Source organism: Apis cerana, linkage group LG5 (assembly GCF_029169275.1).
Source record: "Apis cerana isolate GH-2021 linkage group LG5, AcerK_1.0, whole genome shotgun sequence".
NCBI classification, from domain to species: Eukaryota; Metazoa; Arthropoda; class Insecta; order Hymenoptera; family Apidae; genus Apis; species Apis cerana.
In genome coordinates, this window is record NC_083856.1 from 9,707,961 (window position 1) to 9,727,536 (window position 19,576).

Below are 19,576 nucleotides of genomic sequence, written 5' to 3' on the forward strand. Positions count from 1 at the left end.
AAATATACAATATATAATATACAATTTTTATCGAAACGAAATTTATTTGATTAAAAATTAAAATACATTATTTATGAGTTCCTTTTTGGTATATAATCACAATATTTTGTATAAAAAATGCTTAGGACTATGATTCTCAGAATATATATCATCTGGGTGGAATCATTTATTTCATTTAAAAAAAAAAAAAAAAGGATACGAAAAAAATCACTTTCACACAAACTTTACAGATTGCGATATACAGTAAATAACCTGTGGTATTCAAGGAAAGAAAGGAAGAAAATCTATATAAAAAAATCTTTTGAATTTGAATCAGAATAAAATAGTAAGTTGCACAATATCCACTTACATACATATATGTATATACAATGTTTTCGAAAACTTAGTCGACGGATACTTATGGAAGCGTGTACAAGAATATGTTTTTCAAATATATCTCACCATTAAAATAGAAAGCAGCTCTTAGGGAATAAGATGTATGTTCTCTTTTTGAATTTATTTTTCATTTCGTGGGAATAATTTTTCATTGGGATAAATATCGATCGATTTGTTCATTTTCATTTTTTTTTGTTTTTTTTATTAAAGATGTTTTATTAAAGATTAACGAAAGATATTCCCGAATAAGTTTGTAATTACGTTTAAGATAGCAAGGATATTTAAATATTGACAAATGATGAATCAAACAATTATGAATAGTATAATATTTCATTTTATTTGAATGATTCATATTCACCGATATTTAATCAAATAACCGCAAATCCTCGCTATGTAATATAAAACTAATGTACCCTGTTGTTATTTCACGTTTAAAGATTAAACATTGTTCGTACTTTTATTACCAATATTCAAACGAAGAAGTAAACTGCAATAAACGGAGCTTTAAGGTACATTACAATCTATCCATATTCCTCTCTATACATGGATTAATACTCTTAAAAAAAGATTTGTTATTAATAACATATAAATGTGATAAAATGGAATTCGGTGGGCACGAAAAAGGAAATTTGTTTATCGATGCAATTAATTACTCTTAAGGAATTCCTTTATATATATATTTTTTTATCGCGATTAATCGCGTTTAATATTAACGTGAGATAGTTACCTATTAAAATGAATGATAATGACTCAAGGACACATTTAAATTATTATCTTTGCGAAAGTCTAAGTTATATGTTAAAATATCGAATCATGAATTATTAACTACGTAATCCAATTTTGAAATTATGAGGAGAAAATTTATCGTTATGTACACAGATTATAAGTCTTTTAACGTTAAAATATACTAAAGCAATACGCATGAATATCTTTCGTAATATGACGGCACGAAGAAAGCTGTACATGACTTCGACACACGCAAAATGCCTATAGTTTATGATCTACGATATCATCTAATCATCTTAACACGATCGTCGAAAAAACAGTTAATATGAATATACTATCGAGGATCAATTCAACTCGATTCTTTCAGATGATACGCATTAGAGCGATTTTCAAGGTGGCTCTTATCTTGGCATCAACAACGGATGAAAACAGATAGAATCAATAATGATTTACATCGTCAAAGATAAAAGATGATAACAACAAAAGGAGAAGAAAAAGATAAGAAATAAAAAGGAAATGTGTTTAGGAAGATGGTTGAGCGGCTATGTTCGCGTTGAGATCTTCACAATTCGTAGCTCCTCCAGGACCACTATTATTACCAACTGCGGGCTCGTCAAATTTTAATTCCTCCTTACCCGCCTATAGAGGAATTATTCCATTTGACATCTTTTTTAAAAAGTCAATCGCTGATTAAACAAGTCTTAAAACGGCACCAGAAACATTTCATAGATATGTATCGGTTACATCACCAGCTATTACCTCTTTGATCAGCAAACGACAGTTTTCCATCACGCTACGTCTCCTGTCCGAACTGTTGCTTAGAATTTCGTCTGATTGATGCAAGTTGTCCACAATTTTACGCAATTCTTCCAACTCCGTTACAGTCACTTCCAATTTCGTTTCTAATTCAGACCTGCAAATCACTACATGTATTGTACATTGCTTCATACGTGATTTGCTGTAAAACAAGAAGATATAAAATTACTTCTCTTCTTTCAGCTCCTGTATGCATGTATCATTATCGAGCTGTATTATTCGCAATACTTTTAGTAATTTCGTAACAAGATTATCTACATCAATAACTTGATCAACAAGACTAACAGCCGGACAATAATCCGAAGCTAACGGACCATCATTCGTACCGGTATCAGATTCGCTGATGGAATCGCAATCATCATCTTCCTCATTTTCAACCTAGAAAATTATGCAAATGTACAATGGTTCTTTTTTCGGTGATTGTTTTTTCGTTTGATAAAAATATTTCCAATATTTTTATATTATCTTGTTACCTTACGACGATGTAAAATTGCTTGCGTGAGATTCGTAAGACTTGAACACTCCTCATTGGTACGCGTCTTTTTCAGATTACCTTCGTCTACGGTTTCCGGAAAGCTTAAAGCTCTGCGAAGTGAATCACTACTCGACACCATATTATGCGAGTACGTATCGGGTAAGGGAACATCCTCTAACACACTTTCCATCATCAGGCATGGCTCGGTTTCAAAATCGAGCAAATCAGACGATGATTCCATACTTAATTCTGAATGATCGATAATAGAAAGATTAATCGAACGATTTTTCTCTATTCGTCGATAAATAGTGATAATATAATGTGTACCTTTATATATTTGTTTAGCTGATTCTAAAGAAGATTTTTTGTCAGTGTTTTTCGTTGCAAAAGGATGCGTCGCCGCATTCCGGATTGCTCCAATCACTGCGGAAACGAAAGATCCACTCTTCGGGCTGGGTGTACACTCTTTCAGGCTATGCTTAGAGCTAACTGGACTCGATTCGACGCTACTGTTGCTTCTGCTATATGCTTCATTGTGATATATCACATCCTACAAATGAAAACAATATTTAAGTATCATTAAACAATCGATTAAAAAATATATGATAAAAAATAATGGAATATTACTTCGAGATCTTTTACTGAGATACTGTACGATGTTATCAATTGGTCTACTAATCCTTCTAGCCTAGTTCCAAGACCGGAAAGCGCAACCGCAGCTCCGGAAACGGCAGCTCCTTGTGTGAGTAAAAGTTCCCTGCTTCGTCGTTCGACTGCATTTAATTTCATGCTCATAGATAAATTTTCTTGTCTACGAATGAATGAAAAATCAATATGAATAAAAATACAAATATTACATATTAAAGAAAACTTTCGAGATTAATTTTTTTTTTTTTTTAATATTTACCTTCGTTGTTCGCTAATTCGTACTAAATGCTTACATTCTTCGGTTTGCCTTTCTAATTCTAATTCGCGTTTCGTTAATAGTTCTTCTTTTTTTGCAAGCTGTAAATTAGGAAAAAATTTTTTACCATTATTATCTTTCCATTTATTTATTATCTTTATCAATAAATAAGAAATACCTCTGTTTCAGCCTCTTTTAAAGCATCCGCTAAAGTGGCTTTTTCTTCTTGTAGGAAATCTTGCATCTCAGCCGATTCTGCCTCCAATTCTTGTTGTTGTTGTAGCAACGCTTTCTGAGCAGCCAAACTTTTCTCCAAATCCTTTATAAATGATTATAATACACGTAACTATGAATTAACAGATGTAAAATTTGAAGAGAATACAAAAATAAAGAATATAAAGAATAACTTACCCTACTCAACATACGGCACAAAGATTGTAAATCAGCTATCTCTAACTGTTGATTTGCTACAACTTGTCCAGACGATTGCAAATGACATTCCAACTCCAAAAAGCTGTCACTCCCTTCTAAAATCAAGCCAAAATTATTCACTTTAAAAAAAAAGGAAACAATCAAAGGAAAAGGAGAAATATCAAATTAAACGTTTCGATAAACCACCTGCATGCTCTGATTGCGGAGTTCCAAGCATCGCCAATACTCGTTGTGCATTTCTATCCAATTCTTGCCGGGCGAACGCATGATCCGCCTGCTCCTCTTTAAGCATACGGTTCACCTCGACGATTTCAGCCTTCAGCTTCTCGTTCTCCTCTTTTTGTTGCATCGTCTCTTCGTTTAACCGTTTCAAGTCACTCTGCATCGCTTGCATATCCTCCCACGTGCCCTCCGTTTGACATCCTTCGTGCAACCTCTCAACCACTTCCGGCCCGGTGACGACACTTGGCACTCCAGACAAAGCATTCTCGATGTCATGACCAGTCAGACCAGTCTGCACGCTGGTTTCATGATAAATACGCGTCTTCTCGGCAATCTTGTGCCTCGGATAGGGTGGCAGACTTTTGTGCGTCGAGTTCTCTTTGGCGTTACTCTTCTTTTCAACCTGCCTATTCAAACTCGCGTCTCTACTTCCAGATCTGCTTCTAACGGTTTTGTCCGCCTTCTCACCGACCTTGGCAATGCTCATCTTGTTCCTGTTCCTTCTTGGTAACGTGGCATACGTATCCAGAGCTTTGTTATCCGTGCTCATGCTCATCTTATCCGATCTAGAGGAAGCTTTCCCAGTTTCCGTACGAGCTGTGTACGATACCCTGGCGGTGGACAGAGGTTTTCGAACCTCCTCGGACGGTGTCGAGCTAGGAGTGCGAGCACCACGCGTGCTGGACCCACCTCTGGATCTGCAGCTGCCGCTCTGCCCTCGGCCACGCTGCGCCAGATCCTTGTTGATTTCTGTGGTGAGCATAGATGGCAGTGAATCAGGAATAGGTCTTGTTCTCGTTCGCGGCAGCATTTGGGTCGCACCTGAACGGAATGTCGTTGAAACTCGACTATTACTTGCCGTGTTATCATTATTGCCCTCTCTGATTCCCGATTTTTCCCTGGATCGGGCTCTGTCCCTCGTCACAGGCTGCGCTTTGCTCAGAATATTCCTCGGCGTTGCGGTACGCGGCTTGGAGCGTGGAGTAGCGGCCGAAATCAACGGTGTTGGCTTTACCCTCGTGCTTTTCTGAGTCTCTGTCGCGGTTGCCTTCTTCTTGCTCGCGGCAGAAGCGGGTATAGTTCTCTTAACGTTGCTCCGGTTTGCACGGGCGGAAACGCTACCCGCTATGGAGGAACTTTCGCTGCCGCCCTCGCTGGTCCCCTCTCCACCTGTGGTCAACCTGACATCGTCGGGTAAAGTTGCGCATGGGTCCTCGTACACGGAGCAACAGCTGACTAGACTGGAATCGCAGGACGCCTCGTCAAGGCCGCCACAACTGCTCGCGTAATCGATGCTGTTCCGACTCCGTACCTGAAATTATCACCATTAATATAAATTATTTATCGCAAAAAGATCATAAAGATCGTTGTATTAGAATTTCTTTCCGCTAGGCAGAAGAAGAGAAAAATTTAGCGACATTGAAGCAACCCCTTCCCTACATGAAAAACTAATGGCCTTCCCAAATTGCTCCGAGCTATTCAAACTACTTTCCGGGGGAAATCTATTTACAGACCGAAATGGGTCATTCTATATAGCTGTACAACCAAATCCAACAAGAGCTCGGTTGTATCAACATCCTTCATAAGTTAGGCCGCGAATTTTTGACCTTCCCGAGGATATTAGTGACCTCTGCTCGATGGATCAATAATTACAAATTTGACGATCTTTCGACGATTTTTTTTTAACACGATCCCCTCTCGTCGAATGTGGCGCAAGGACTTGGCGTTTTTCCTCGATCGATCCTCACCCTCGGGACCTCGGCGGCGCAACCCTCCACCCCACTGTCGCTTCCGTCCTTGCTATCCTTCCCCTCGCCCGTATAATCCTTCTTGTCGTTGTTCAGAGCCGGATCAGGTTTATTCGCTTCCGTGGACTCGGTCACGTGGATCACGGTGATGTTGCAGTCGCTGTTCATCGTCGAGTCCGGGTCCTCGTTTGGAAGCTTATCGGCGTCGGCCAACGGCGACGCGAGATCCTCCGGGACGCCCGAGTCTTGCCTCGCCACGTTCTGCACTTTTAAGCTATTGTCCTCGAGAGGTGTTCCGTCCATCTCGAGGCTCGGCTGCTCTTTGGTGCTCGGCGACACGCTCATTTCCCGGTTGCCATTCTGCAATGATTCAAGATTGGCAAATGATAGGTCACAGTAAATACAGTAATCTCGTGGTAACTAGATATTCATAGATGGGAGTCGAGCAAGGAATTATTTAATAGCCACTTTATTTACTACACATGATCTTGTTGGAACGAGTTTCTTTTTTTTTTATCTGTAAAGAGTTGCGTTGTATCAATTATCGGATACCTTTAACGCGATCTCTCTTACTTAACTTCCTTTTTCATTATTACGTTTATTAGATTCTTGTTATATACTTATATTTATTATTAAGCGCGTCTTTGTCGCGATTATTATCATTTTTTCCCTACAATTACCGCCAATATAGCCTTTATCAATGTTATCACCGATTGTTATTGCCGCTTTGAACGTGATAACCGCCGTTACGTAAGATTAGTTCTCTTTAACTCCAACGTTTTCCATTTTCCATTCTTCACGCTCGAGGTTTCGAGATCTTCGATCAAGTTTTATCGAAGGAAACACAGTGGACAAATGCGAATGTGTCCAGCGCAAGCCGGATCGATGGAGCAATTAAAATCCGGATCTTAATCGTCCGATCGGTCAATCGGTGCGATATTCGATTATAGGGAATAATATCCGGAATGGTCCTTCCAGAATTTGCGAATTTTGCGCAAGGGTGGAGCGATGATATATCGAGTTCCATATGAAAACTTAATTTCACGTTTCAATCGGCCGGAAAGGAAGGAAATTCGCCGAATTACGAAAGGGATAAACGAATTTTCCGAACGATTACAATTCAAATTTATTAATGGATATAACGTTGAATCTGTGTTTTATCTAACTTAACCCAACGAGAAAAATTTTGTCCAAGAGTAAAATAGATTTTTATTCGTTTAACAGAGGAAAATTCGTAAATATCGACTCTTCTTCTATTTTTAATTCTGGAGATGACTTTAACGAGAATTAAGTATACGTATGGTAATATTAGGAAGGGGAATCTTAGAAGGACGAAGATTGAAAGAGAAACTTTCTTGAAAACTGGATTTACGCGCAAAAACCTCGATAATTTTCTTTATTCTATTACATATACGTTTTTTTCTACATTAAAAAAAAATAATTATCTTGACAAATAATTATATTTCTTGCCTTTATATTTTTTATAATAGTTGATGACAGAGTTTTAAAATTCGTAAATAGGTGTAATTGCATAAATTACAAAAGAATTTCATTCGATGAATGGAAATCTAGGTATCGCATTCTTACATGAAATTCTCGGTGATTTACCGCTTGTATTTACGAAGACACGTGGCGTGGAGTATCGAGTAATACTAGCGAGAAATTACGCGTATATCGAGTTGTGCAACCGCAATGACAATTTATCGTTCCAATCAAGGAATCTGTCTCATATTATTCTTTTAATCGTTATATAAAGCACGATGAAAAGAATAATCACAAATACCAATCTTTAAAAACTCGAGATAAGTTTTATTCTTTCGTAAAAAAAAAAAAAAAAAAATTCCCATACACGAAACGATAATTTAAACTCTAAATCGTTTCAACTGTAATTTTAAAAAAACATTAGTTTTTCAATTAGCGAGTCGATCTTGGATATTTATCGTTATCAAATATGAGGGAAAAAGATAGATAAGGAAAAAGAAACAGAAAATCGTTATATCGGATAGATATCGATAAAATGAATATTTATATTTATTTTAACAAAAAATTTTTGCAATTATATGCAAAACATTAAATCTTTTAAGAAAAAAGAAAAAAATATCTTTAATGCGCGTTCATCGTTATTGAAACTTGTAAAATAATAATTTGACAATTTGAAATCACAAGTTTCTGAGTCGAATAATAAATGTACATATAATTAGCGAATTTATCATATCTTATATTATAAACGTTTAAGGACGTTTCGAATATTTAAAAAAGATATTTTGCGTCGAAAAACAAAGTTCACAAAAATAATAATTCAACGTGATTGCAGAGCAGAACTGCAAAACAGATCCACTACTCGCCTCCACTTCCGCCTCCCATCACTCTTTCTCTCTCTCTCTCTCTCTCATCATCGTTACGTATTTGAATTGTAATCGACGAGGAAGATCGCGTCATCGCGCGGTGTTCCCCTTTTCGAGCACCACTAGATCATGTAAAAGGCGTTTAGATTAACGATGGTGCTTCACTCACGTTGTCATTAAATGATTCTCCCTTCCATAGATGATCGATCGTTTTGTATCTTTCACGCGATTTATGGCTGATAAATGGCAAGAAAATCTAGCGAGTCGAAAGACAGGTAATATCGAATTACAAATTTCAATTATAAATCTATTAGTAAATATCCGTTTTCTTTTTTGTAAAAAGAACAAAAATATGCGAAGTTTTTATTCTTTAATAAAAAAATTTTGTTTAGCAATTAATACGAGTTAATCCGAGACACGGGATGAGAAGAAAGAAAATTAAAAGGAAATATTTGAATACAAAGGATGTGTTGAAAGATATAGGTGTTTTAAATATATGAATATTTAAAAGCTTGAACGTTTGAACAAATTTAAATATTTGAACGCCTAATTTGAATTTAAATATTTTTAAATTATGGAATATATGCATATTATATTATTGAAAGACGGAAGTAAATAGAATATTCAGATATTTGAACAAATCTCAATAATTGATCAGGTCACTCCTCGCAGCCAAGGAAACTATTTCCATTAGAATTCTCAAATGACCCAGTCAGACTCGAGTTTCCTCCAATTACGAACGAACTGTTCAAACAGGAAACTTACTAACCTGATGATACCAGCCACTCCGACAAACGAAATCCTTCTCTTTAAACCGCATCCCATTCTTACAAATAATAAAATAATATAACTCCTAATTCCAGAATTATAATCGAATATAACATAAAATCGAGAAATACCAAATTAATATCAAATTACTATATAAATCGTATTTCTTAATTCAATAATCCCATTCCAAATAATAAAACCGTTCAATTATCTCCTAACCTCAAAAATCATTTCGAACGATCGAAGCTCCATCGGAGAAGAACACCTCTTGGAAATTTCTCAAAGAATAGTTCATTTACATCGAAAAATATCTCGGCCCGATAGAAAGCGGTTCTTGACCGTGATAACGAGCGAGAAACGAGCGAGAACTGTGAGAAATGGCTCGTGACACGAGCGGCTAGAAGGTCTCGGGAAGTCCCGAAAGCGGCGAGGCCGATTGGCCGACAAAGAACCCCGTTTCGCGCCACGCCACCCATTATTACAGCGCAGCTACGCTGTTGCTAGTGCCTGTCTCGATCGACCACTCGACAAACGAACAACCACTCGATTCCACGGTACACCATTATTATCCTTCTTTTTTTTTTTTAAATCAATACGCGCGAATAAAAATTTTCTTGTAACTAAACATATGAGACACGTGGTCGAAGGAATAATTTTTAGTTGGAAGAACAGTGATAGTTATTGTATTGATTTTTTTTCTAAGTGGAAACGGCAATAGTCGAAATGGTGGAGAAGGTAGAGGGCGACTCAAGAAACATTATTGGCAGTATTAGGCGCTAATTTTTTTTTTGTGATGTTGAATAAAAGGGGAAAAAAGAAAAAGTGAAGAAATTATTATTACTTTTTTTTTCTGAAAAAAAAAAAAAAAACAGTATTAAACGAGTATTATAGGAGTAAGAACGTGCAACGTGAAGATTTTTTGACAAAGTAGAAGATCAAGGTGAGTCTCGATTCTGATTAAAACCCCGAAAGAGAAACTTATCCGTTAAATAAATGTTTGGAAATCAATCAATCTCGAAATTATCGAAATTATTTTTCTCAATTTTACGTAATAAGTAAACTCAAAAATAGCCATCATCACTGACTTATAAAATATTTTATATTTTTTGTAGAATTCTAAGAAATTTCTGAAGAAATCCTGAAAATCTACTTTCTCCAAGAATCGAAACTCCTTTATCGCGATCGATCGAAATCTATCTACGATCAAGAAAAAAAGAGAAATCACTTTCCCCAAGATTATTGTTCCATCGAAATTTTTTTCTTTTTCTCTTACCAAGAATATAAGCGCACCATACAAAAAAAAAATACTTCTCCAATTCTTTCGAAACACCGAAATATTCTTCACCGCCGTTTCCGAGAAGAATTCGCGACTTCTGAGAATCCAGTTCTCAAAAAAGAAAAAAAAAAAATCTCACCTCGTCGAATCGCAGGATCAAACTGTTAAACCTGACGAGCCTCCTGGTGAACATCGACGAGAACAACGAAGCCAGATTATTCATCTAGCCAATTTATCCGCGCGAAAGATCAATTTTTCGTAGGAAGGAAGGAAGGAAACCGGTGAAAACGGTGAAACCACTCCGCGATTAACGAGACGTCTCTGCTCGACAAAGGAGTCGAACAACAACTCCTCGTCGAGAAATCGATCTCGACGAGTTGCATAAGAGCGGAGTTCCTAGCCAGTTTCGTTTTACAGCAAACACCTCTACGATTACACACCTCTCTCGTGCGTGGATCATAGAGGGGAAAAAAAGAAAAAAAAGGAAAAAAAGAAAGAAAGAAAGAAAGAAAAAAAGGATCGATCGAAAACAAGACGATCGTCGTTGAAAAACAATGGGCGTGAAGGAAGGAACGATGAGGAGGATCGCTGGTGACGGTTTATCGGTCGATCTCCAATCGAACGAGCAGATCCTCGAGATCAAGGGTGACGGATGCGACATCACGATGTCGAAGAATCGTGGAAGCGTGAAAGTTATCGGGGATGGTTGCCGGTTGAGGATCGTTCAGAACATGGGTGACGTGGAGTACACGGGGGACGGTGGCCAGGTCCTTTTGGGCCCGAAATCTAGCAAGGATAAGAAAGTGAAATACGTCGGGGATGGTGGTAGGATAAGATTCGACGTGGAGTTGACGATGAGGAACCGGAAGACTAGGAAGGAGGAGGGAGCGGGGAAGGACACGGTGGACGAGGAGAAGAAGAAGGGTGTCTTCTCTGAGAAGAATGGCGAGAAGAGTCGGGAAGAGACGGAGAATGATTTGAACGGGAGAAAAGAAACGAAACAAAGTGGTTCCGGCAGGGAGGAGAAGAAGAGGGAAAAATTGACCAGGATCGTTACCACTTTCGAGTACGACGAGAAGATCGTGAAGAAGTGGTTCGTGAATCCGGATAAGGTGACCAGGAATTTGGGAGGTTCTTTCGTGAAAATTGTGCCGAAAGAGACAAAGAAAACGAAGATTTAGGTAGGAAATAAGAAAGAAAAATAAAAGGGATAGAAAATAATTAGAAATTTAGATGATAGCGTATATGTATATAATTATAATATTAGTCTCGTCTGAAATGGTGAAATATCGATTTTAAAATGGTTAGAAGATGATTGGAGAGAATGAAAAATTGAAAAAAATGGGAGGAATATTGCCTCGTAACTTAAGTCTGGCTTAAAGTTCCTATCCGGGGATAATTAGAAACGAGGAAACAATTTCTTAGAATAATTTAATAGTGAACATTTGAGCACGTGAGTCAAGTCGTCGAGGAATAATTTTTGATTTCTTTGTAGGAGAATTATTATTCTAATAATCGAGGATATTTGCTGTATAATCGCGTGATAAATATTATCGATGCAATAATAAAATTGTATTGTTTTTCGTTCTTGAGAAATTTTTCTAGGAAGGCAAAGATATACCTCTGATGATAAATGAAAACGTAAATATATACTTTTTAAATTCTAATTCTCCGAGTTCCTAAATATGAATTTTGTTTGTTCATATTGTACTTAAGAATCATGTAATTTATTTAATTGCGAATAATTAACATTTATTAACGTAATTAATCGCAATTATTCGCGATATTTTACTATTTATTTATTTATTTATTAAAAACATACGAATATCTAGCTAGAGAATCCATCGATATTCGTTACGATAAACGACGATAAATGTATATGAAATATTTGTAAATGATTAGTCAATGCAATTATTCATCAGTATTTCTTCTCTATTTATTGTTATCACTGTCATAGAATAAGTGCATAAATGCGTTTCTCGGGCTCGATAATGAATTGCAAAATATATATATTTATGCATTATTTCAAATAAATTGCGTAAACTTCTTAAAAAACAAAAATGTTTAATCTCTATAAATTCTCTCTATTACCTTTGAAACTCTTCTTAAGTGTAAATTTATCCATAAATTATGTATATTTATGCAAATATCCGAGTCGAAACAAATTTCTATATATATTCTTCATTTTTTTAATCGAACAACGTTTAAAAAAACGTTGAAATTTGCATTCTAAATATTTACGATTTGCACGTAGATATTTATTTGTCCCAATATCAAGAATAATATTTTATTGATGCTCTGAATATTTCATCTAGGGCACAACGATGAAAATGTTCCTCGAGTCACTCAAGGGAACGATATTAAACAGATAAGAACAACGCTTCTCACGCGAGATTTAATCGACTTTTTAATTAGTCCACGCTTCTATTTCCATAAAGATCATTACTAATTAAAGTCGTTCTAAAATTTACTTTCTTTGTATTTTTAATACTTTTTGATTTAATATTTTTACTCTTAAAGATGGATAAATTTAATATCTTTATTGTTAAATAACATTTAAACAAATAAAAATAAAAAGAAATATCGAGAAGAGTTCGCAATGCGGAGGATCGCGTGAGAATTTCGTGACTTTCACCGTTCGATTTGCGCGCGAAAATAAAATTCGCGTGGGTGGGGAGAACGGATGATCGATAGGCACCGCGTGTTTGCGGTAAATCATCGCAGAGCATTCAATATTCGCGAGCTCGTGGATTGGCACGGCTCGACCCCGCCGTGCAATAACTGTCGAACATCTGCCCGAGGTTTCTCTATTCGAAATGGGTTCGTTACGTTGTTACGGCGAAATTACGATTTGCACGCGAATATTTTTCGCGATTCTAGAATAAATAAATTTGTATGTAAATGTATATGATTTATCGAGGTATTAATGGTAAATGATCAAAGTTATCAATTCATTTATCGAATCGATAAATTTTGTCATTTTAACAATTGGCGATTCACTGGCTTAATCGTTATAGATATAGATCTTCTGATTCGATAATTCCTAACCTAACCTAATTCGCTGACTTATCAATTTGATTAGATTATTAATGTAATTCATTTACTCAAGATTCTTGCATGAATAAATCTCTTATAATAAAAAAATAAATTGAAGAATAAATTGTATCATACATTTTTTTTCTTGCTCAACAATACGATACAGGTTTTATCTTACGATATATAAATAAAATTTTAAAAAAATTCGCTGTAGACGTATCCTATGGAATCTATTGCATCAACCTAACCTAATTCGCTGACATATTAATTTGGTAGATTGTTAATTTATTTATTCAAGATTCTTGCACGCTATTATAATAAAGGAACAAATAAATTGAACAATAAATTGTACCATGCACTTTCTTTTTTGTCCAAGAATGATACGATACAGATTTTACTTTACGACAATAGAATTTTAAAAAAATTCACTGTATACACATGTAGAATCTATCCAACCAAAGACATTCTATAGAACCTATAGTATCCAATTTACGAGTTTTATGTCCAATATGATTTTTCTTATCGTACACATTCAATTGAACCATGCTATTTCATCGATTGAAATCGTAATGGACTTCGAGTCTCGCGTTTCGTACAGGTTATGTAATATTCTAGGTCAAAAATGCTTGGTTATCGATTCGTCTCGAAACTTGTACAAAAATTAAAATATGATCGATCACTACCACAACCTGACGGTCACATAATAATCAATGATAAAAACGAATAGAAAAAAATCACTACTATCGATCAAAAAATAAAGAGAGAACATCTTTCGTCAAAAGTAAAAAAGTTTTACGAATAATAATTACACTTATATATGATAAATGAATGTAGATAATAATTTTTACGACAAAAAAAAGAAAAAAAAGCACATTTACATCGACACGTTTCCGATACGATATCGCTTATCGATATATTATTAAAAGAATTCAAGTATATTGGAGGAGAATAAATAAATATTGCAAGAGTTTCGATTGAAAAGTATAAAAATAGTTTCGGGGGAATTCTAAAACGTCTACGCTTCCTGTAAGACGAGGATTCTTTATATGGTAACGCACACGTGAACGGATACGTTCGTTCCTTCATTAATTCAAGGAGGACCTCTGTCGAAATCAAGGGCCATGCCATTCAGCATTTTCACTCGCGCCTCTTTGACCTAGCTTTTCGACGCGCGCAAAGGTCAACCAGGGATCGTTAGCCAAGTTTCTTAATCGTGAAAACTTGTTTCATTTTATTAAGATCATCAGTGAGGTCCCTCTCCTCCTCGGAGAAAGGAAGGGAAAGGAAAAAAATAAAAGAGAAAATTATGGTCTGTATTGTGTCGAGGTTGAAGAAAGATAGCTTTCGACAGATATAAAGAATTATGTTGGATGTTAAATTTCGAAGGGAGAAAGATCAGATATTTAAAATTTTAAACATTCAAAATTCTAGTGGCTAGAATTTTCAAGTATCTGATAATGCAAATATCAAAGAACTTCTACATTCATGAATTCAAATATTCATGAATTTAGATATTTAAGAATTTAAATATTCATGTTCTAATTTTAACTTCTTTAAGGATAACCTGTCTTAATCTCTATATTAAAAAGAAGAAGAAGAAGAAGAAGAAGATACGATAATTTATGTATTTAACCTTTATGCAACAACTACCCGATAATAGGACGGAAAGAGAGATAAAAAGAAGGAAAAAGAAGAGGTAGCGAGGTAACGAAAAGAGCGTTTGAAGCAAAAAAAAAAAGGGGTGGAAAGTCGATCGACACGGATGCAATTAACAATATACAGCAAGATGAATAGGGCGTGTTGAACGCTCGCTAAAATTCTACCCTAACTCGGTGAAACGTACGCCCGTTAATGAGGACACGTGCACTTCTTCGGGCAGACAATGCTGACACTATATACCGGGTGGTGATTCACCATGAACAGTATAAATATTGGTTATCCGCGATATTCTAACGGAAATTCCATTAGCGCAACGAATCATGTGATACGATTGAAATCACTGTTCGAACGCTTTTTTCTACGTTCCATATAGAAGTCAAATGTGATTTCACGAGGAAAACGTTTCTCGAATCAATTTTTCCGAAATATATATAATAGAATTTCGATAACGAATAACATCGTCAATATACCATGGTACCAATCGTATACCAAATCATGGTATCAAATAATGGATTTTAATTTGTAAAATGTGTTTCTAAAATAAAAAAAGTATATGTTTAACAAATGATAGCTCTAATATGTGTAACATTGAGATATTAACGATAACAGATAAGCTTTTTATCAGATAACGAGTTACTTGCAATGCAGATGAAACGTATCCAAATAATATCGAACAAATAAATTACTTTAAGCGAAACTTTGTCCTATTGAAATGTCAAGGTTGATTCCCTTCATTAAAAAAATATCGAACAAATGTTTCTCTCAATTAATGAAGTACACTCAATGTAACAAACTTACGTATCACCCTATACATAACGAGTCACTTACTACAACTTTATTACGTCTTTCACACACACACATATACACGTACAAGTTTTAAGAAGCGTGCCCTAATTAATTTATACCCAATTAAAACTCGAACAAAAATTTCTTTCAAAGGGATTAAGATTGTTTCGTTTCTATCGGATCACCCAGTACATGAATATACGTCTCGCACGATCGTCGAGTTGTTCAGACCCCACGGTCGCAAGAGTATTGCAGTTTCACGTTTCGTATTTAGATCAGCGTTTAACCCAGAAGCGAACACGAGTTGGTGCACACCGAATAAGAAAAACAAGAAGAAGAAGAAGGAGAAGAAGAAGGAGGAAGAGAAAAAGGAGAAGAAAAAAAACGAACTGAAACGCGTTTCAGCTTGCAAACTGTTCGAATCAACTGGCTGGAAGCGCGCGTTTTCCACGGACTTTTGCACCTTCTCGTTGACGCTCTCGCTTCAACGTCCCTCGTTGAACTCTCAAAGGAGCCTCTTTTTTTCCATCGTTTGCCTCGAGAATTAAGAAACAAATAACAACAATTTTGCAACGTTAAAAATCCGGTGGAGGATTGAATCTTTTTGATTCTTTTTTCTCCGGTTATCATCATAAAATGAGAAGAAAAAAATAAATAAAAGGAAAAGAATTAAAAAATATTCGTTACATTCGCCCAACAAACATTTCTAAATTGCCGATTTTTGTTTTCATATAATTTCACTCGAATGAAAAGATGTACATAATAATAAAGGATTTAAAGCTGTGATACGAGTTAAACGGATTGCATTATGTAGCATAAGAATGGCAGACAGAAAGATCGTGCAGGAAGCCTTTTATGCAATTTCGTGCCGCAACTCGCATGAAGACGAAACCAAATAAGGTAGTACAGTGCGTAACGCGAAAAAGACGATGGCTAACCCTGTTGCGTGATCCATTTTCGTTCCGTCTCAGCTTCTGTGATCGTCAATCATCCCGTTTAATGATCGTTCGCTCCCTTTGTTTCTTCGACAAGAAAAAAAAAAAATTATTTCTTGCGTGATGCTTGCTTCACGTTCGAACGCTTGATCGACCGAAACGGTGAACTTCTTCCGTTGTTCTATCAAAAGTTTAACTCTTAAGATCCTTTCTAAAAAAAGATCGCTTAAAGATCACTAAAAACAGGATCATTAAGAACTCGACAAATTTTTCTAAAAATTTGATAGAGTAATATAGAATAATTTTCGATATTTAAATACAGATTAAAATAAAAATAAAAAAAATTTCAAAAAAATCATTACGAAATATTTTATTTAATTTTACTTTAATTTTATCAAAGTTAATTTTGCGTGATCCAAATTATTTCTAAAGGTTAAGAAAAAACTTTCTACACGTAGAACTATTTCTGTAGAAATATTATAATTACCGTTAAATAATTTAGATTTTTGCATTACGTAAAATTTGAATCGCTATGCGTGAAAGTGTTCCGTCATTTTAACGTGCTAAGTAACGAGCAAGGTAAAATTATTTCGTTATGATTCATACTACGAATGTTTTTATTTTTAATTACTTAAAAATAGTTTGAAAATAGCGTAATATCTAATTACAGGCTATATGATTGGAAACGAAACAAAGAATTTCACAGTTTGATGGATTATCTATAAAATTATCACACGTTAAGTCACGTGTTAAAAAATTATATCAATAAAGCACAAAGAATTCTCTTTTTCTTTTTTTTTTTTTTAAATCGCGGTTAGAGTTTTAACTTACGAGTTTTAAGTAGATTGAAGTTGTATAATCACATTATTATGTCTCGCGAAAGAAAAAAATTAATTATATAACCATTGTTAATAACTATTGAGCCCTCGAGAACATTTCCTCCATGAAAATTTATTATATACTGAATACAAACAATCATAAATCGTGGAAGATAACATTCCAACGGTTTTTCAATTCAGAACGTTCTCGTTCCCAGAAGATCGTTATAATTATATGTATACATACATGTATACATATACCATGAATTTAACATTCGTGATAAATCGCTTCTGTTTATTCCAAATTAATTACACTGAAATTACACGAAGAATTAGAAAAAAACTAGAAAAAGCCAACGACCTTTGCTTAACTTTTAAAATCACGATTAGAACTTGATTGATTTTATAATCGTGATTAGTACTTGGTGATTGTCTAAAAATATCGTATGTTTTTAATATAATTCGGATCTTACCTTGAGCTGTAGATATCCGGCTAATGATAGCAACATCGATGCCGATTAAATAACAATAACAGAGAAGAAGAACTCGATATCAATTCGTTCGTTCGATAGTCGTCGTAAGTACTGACTTCTCTGCTTTCTTAAGTCACCCAGGTTGACTCGCGTCAGAATTGTATTTAGGTTTGCATTTATGAGAGTTGAATCACCAGAGAGAGCGAGATATTGATATTTCACTCATAATATATTTAGAAATAAACTAGAGAGCGTGGTTGCGAAGATTTTACGAATTAATTCAAATTCTACTTGTTGTTGTTTGGACCGAATCCAACTTTTGTCCGTGTCGAATTCTACGCGAAGATATTTCCGATTGAATTACAGTGGAGAAAGGTTGAAAAGTTTCGGTAAGAATTCTCTGGTAAGATGAAGACTGTTGGAGCAATAGCAGAGAAAGAGGGAGCAGAGAAAGAGGGAGACCTGCAAAGAATGATTTACGAGTCTCGCTAACAATAAAAGTTGAATCACTGGCTTTTACGGAGGGTCAAACACCTGGTTTGTGCAACTGGTTGATAATCTGTATTTTAGTGAAGAAATATAGAGGAATGTCTCTATTGTGCACTTCATTGGCATTTATTACTCGTTTCGACACCTACAACGATAATAAAATGTATACTAATTTTAGAATCATAACAGTATTCAATAATAAAAGTTTACTGAACCTTCCAACAAATGACGTCAGAACAGACTGATGCCAAGGATTGAACCAGATTATTGAACATTACTTATGAATCATAACGAATATATTTATACATATTTTTCAATTCTATTTCCTAACCTAATCTAACCTCTATTTCAACGCTAAATTATAATATTACAATTTTTCTAATTCTTTATTTTATGAATACCCATGAATCGATTCCAATTCTCAAAAGAATAATCGAAATACCAAATTCTATTTAATTTACGATTACACCGCCACTATGCCATCACTTTCGCGCACAAACATTTTGGGCGATAAACAACATCGATCCTTCTTCAAGACGAAGGAAAACAAAATGACCAGTGAGTCAACTATCTTCACGATGATGGGAGATAGTTACATCACTCCGCCGACGAAAGTTCGGACTACGTCCAAGACGTGACCAAAAAAGGTAATCACGCGAATCAAACGTGTAATGAACGATCGAAACACAGTTGCAACTCGTAGAACATCCAGAGGAATGCGACTCGGTAATTCCAATTCTGATTGGTCAATGACAACCAAGGAGAAATTAAAAGTTAAAATAGATCATTATTTAACGAGGTGATCGATAAGGGCGAAGTTTCATCGTAAAAGTTGTCTCGATTGTGCGGCTTTTAGCGAGTTTACATTAAGCTCGTGACCACTCGAAATAGTCTCGAGAAGCTTTTGGAAGGTTCTCTTAATGGAATAACGGAACATATGGCGCGCTATTGTTGTATATTGCGACGGAACCATTATTGATGCTATTTCGATTCGAGGAAATGTTTTTTTTAAAACGATGAAAAAAATTTTTTTTCAAATTCTATGATTAAAATATAGGTTTCAGCTATTGGATATGTGGTAATTTGATTTGTATGCAGTAGATTAGATAATAGTGATGGATGCATTAACGGTGTTAGATCATGATTGGATAGTAGTAATTGGTTACGTGACCAGAAAGGACGATTCTTGTTACCAGAGATAAGTTAGAAGAATTTATTTTGTATGTCTGGTAAATTCGCGAAAAAGAACTACAACGAAAGTGTAATGCAAACTATCTGACAATGCAGTTTAGA

General features: G+C 35.3%; 2 protein-coding genes across 18 annotated transcripts in view; one reads left to right on the top strand and one right to left on the bottom strand.

The window, feature by feature from the left end:
- Positions 1–24: 24 nt before the first annotated feature.
- LOC107994418 (uncharacterized) overlaps positions 25–19,576 on the bottom strand; it is a 28,595-nt gene continuing 9,043 nt past the window's right edge. For 4 of the 17 annotated variants that reach the window (XM_017051330.3, XM_017051325.3, XM_017051326.3 and 1 more), the window contains exons 2-12: positions 5,699–6,058; positions 3,915–5,262; positions 3,708–3,823; positions 3,475–3,615; positions 3,300–3,397; positions 3,020–3,203; positions 2,720–2,942; positions 2,391–2,641; positions 2,087–2,295; positions 1,861–2,014; positions 25–1,740 (exon numbers count right to left, since the gene is read on the bottom strand). In XM_017051330.3, coding sequence (XP_016906819.1) covers positions 1,624–1,740; positions 1,861–2,014; positions 2,087–2,295; positions 2,391–2,641; positions 2,720–2,942; positions 3,020–3,203; positions 3,300–3,397; positions 3,475–3,615; positions 3,708–3,823; positions 3,915–5,262; positions 5,699–6,058 — 3,201 coding nt within the window. In that variant the 3' untranslated portion in view covers positions 25–1,623. Of the gene's footprint in view, positions 1,768–1,860; positions 2,015–2,086; positions 2,296–2,390; positions 2,642–2,719; positions 2,943–3,019; positions 3,204–3,299; positions 3,398–3,474; positions 3,616–3,707; positions 3,824–3,914; positions 5,263–5,698; positions 6,059–6,250; positions 6,359–9,030; positions 9,173–10,226; positions 10,370–17,334; positions 17,357–17,794; positions 19,042–19,576 lie in introns of those variants that run through there. The other 13 variants (XM_062075045.1, XM_062075044.1, XM_017051329.3 and 10 more) reach the window with 10 other exon arrangements.
- On the top strand, positions 10,642–13,472 carry LOC107994419 (uncharacterized). Its single transcript, XM_062075078.1, has one exon. It carries the CDS (start codon positions 10,642–10,644, stop codon positions 11,266–11,268), a length of 627 nt encoding a protein of 208 aa, XP_061931062.1. The 3' UTR covers positions 11,269–13,472.

Excerpts from the sequence above, each read along its gene's own strand:
- LOC107994419 (XM_062075078.1), top strand. The coding sequence starts at position 10,642 with ATGGGCGTGAAGGAAGGAACGATGAGGAGGATCGCTGGTGACGGTTTA.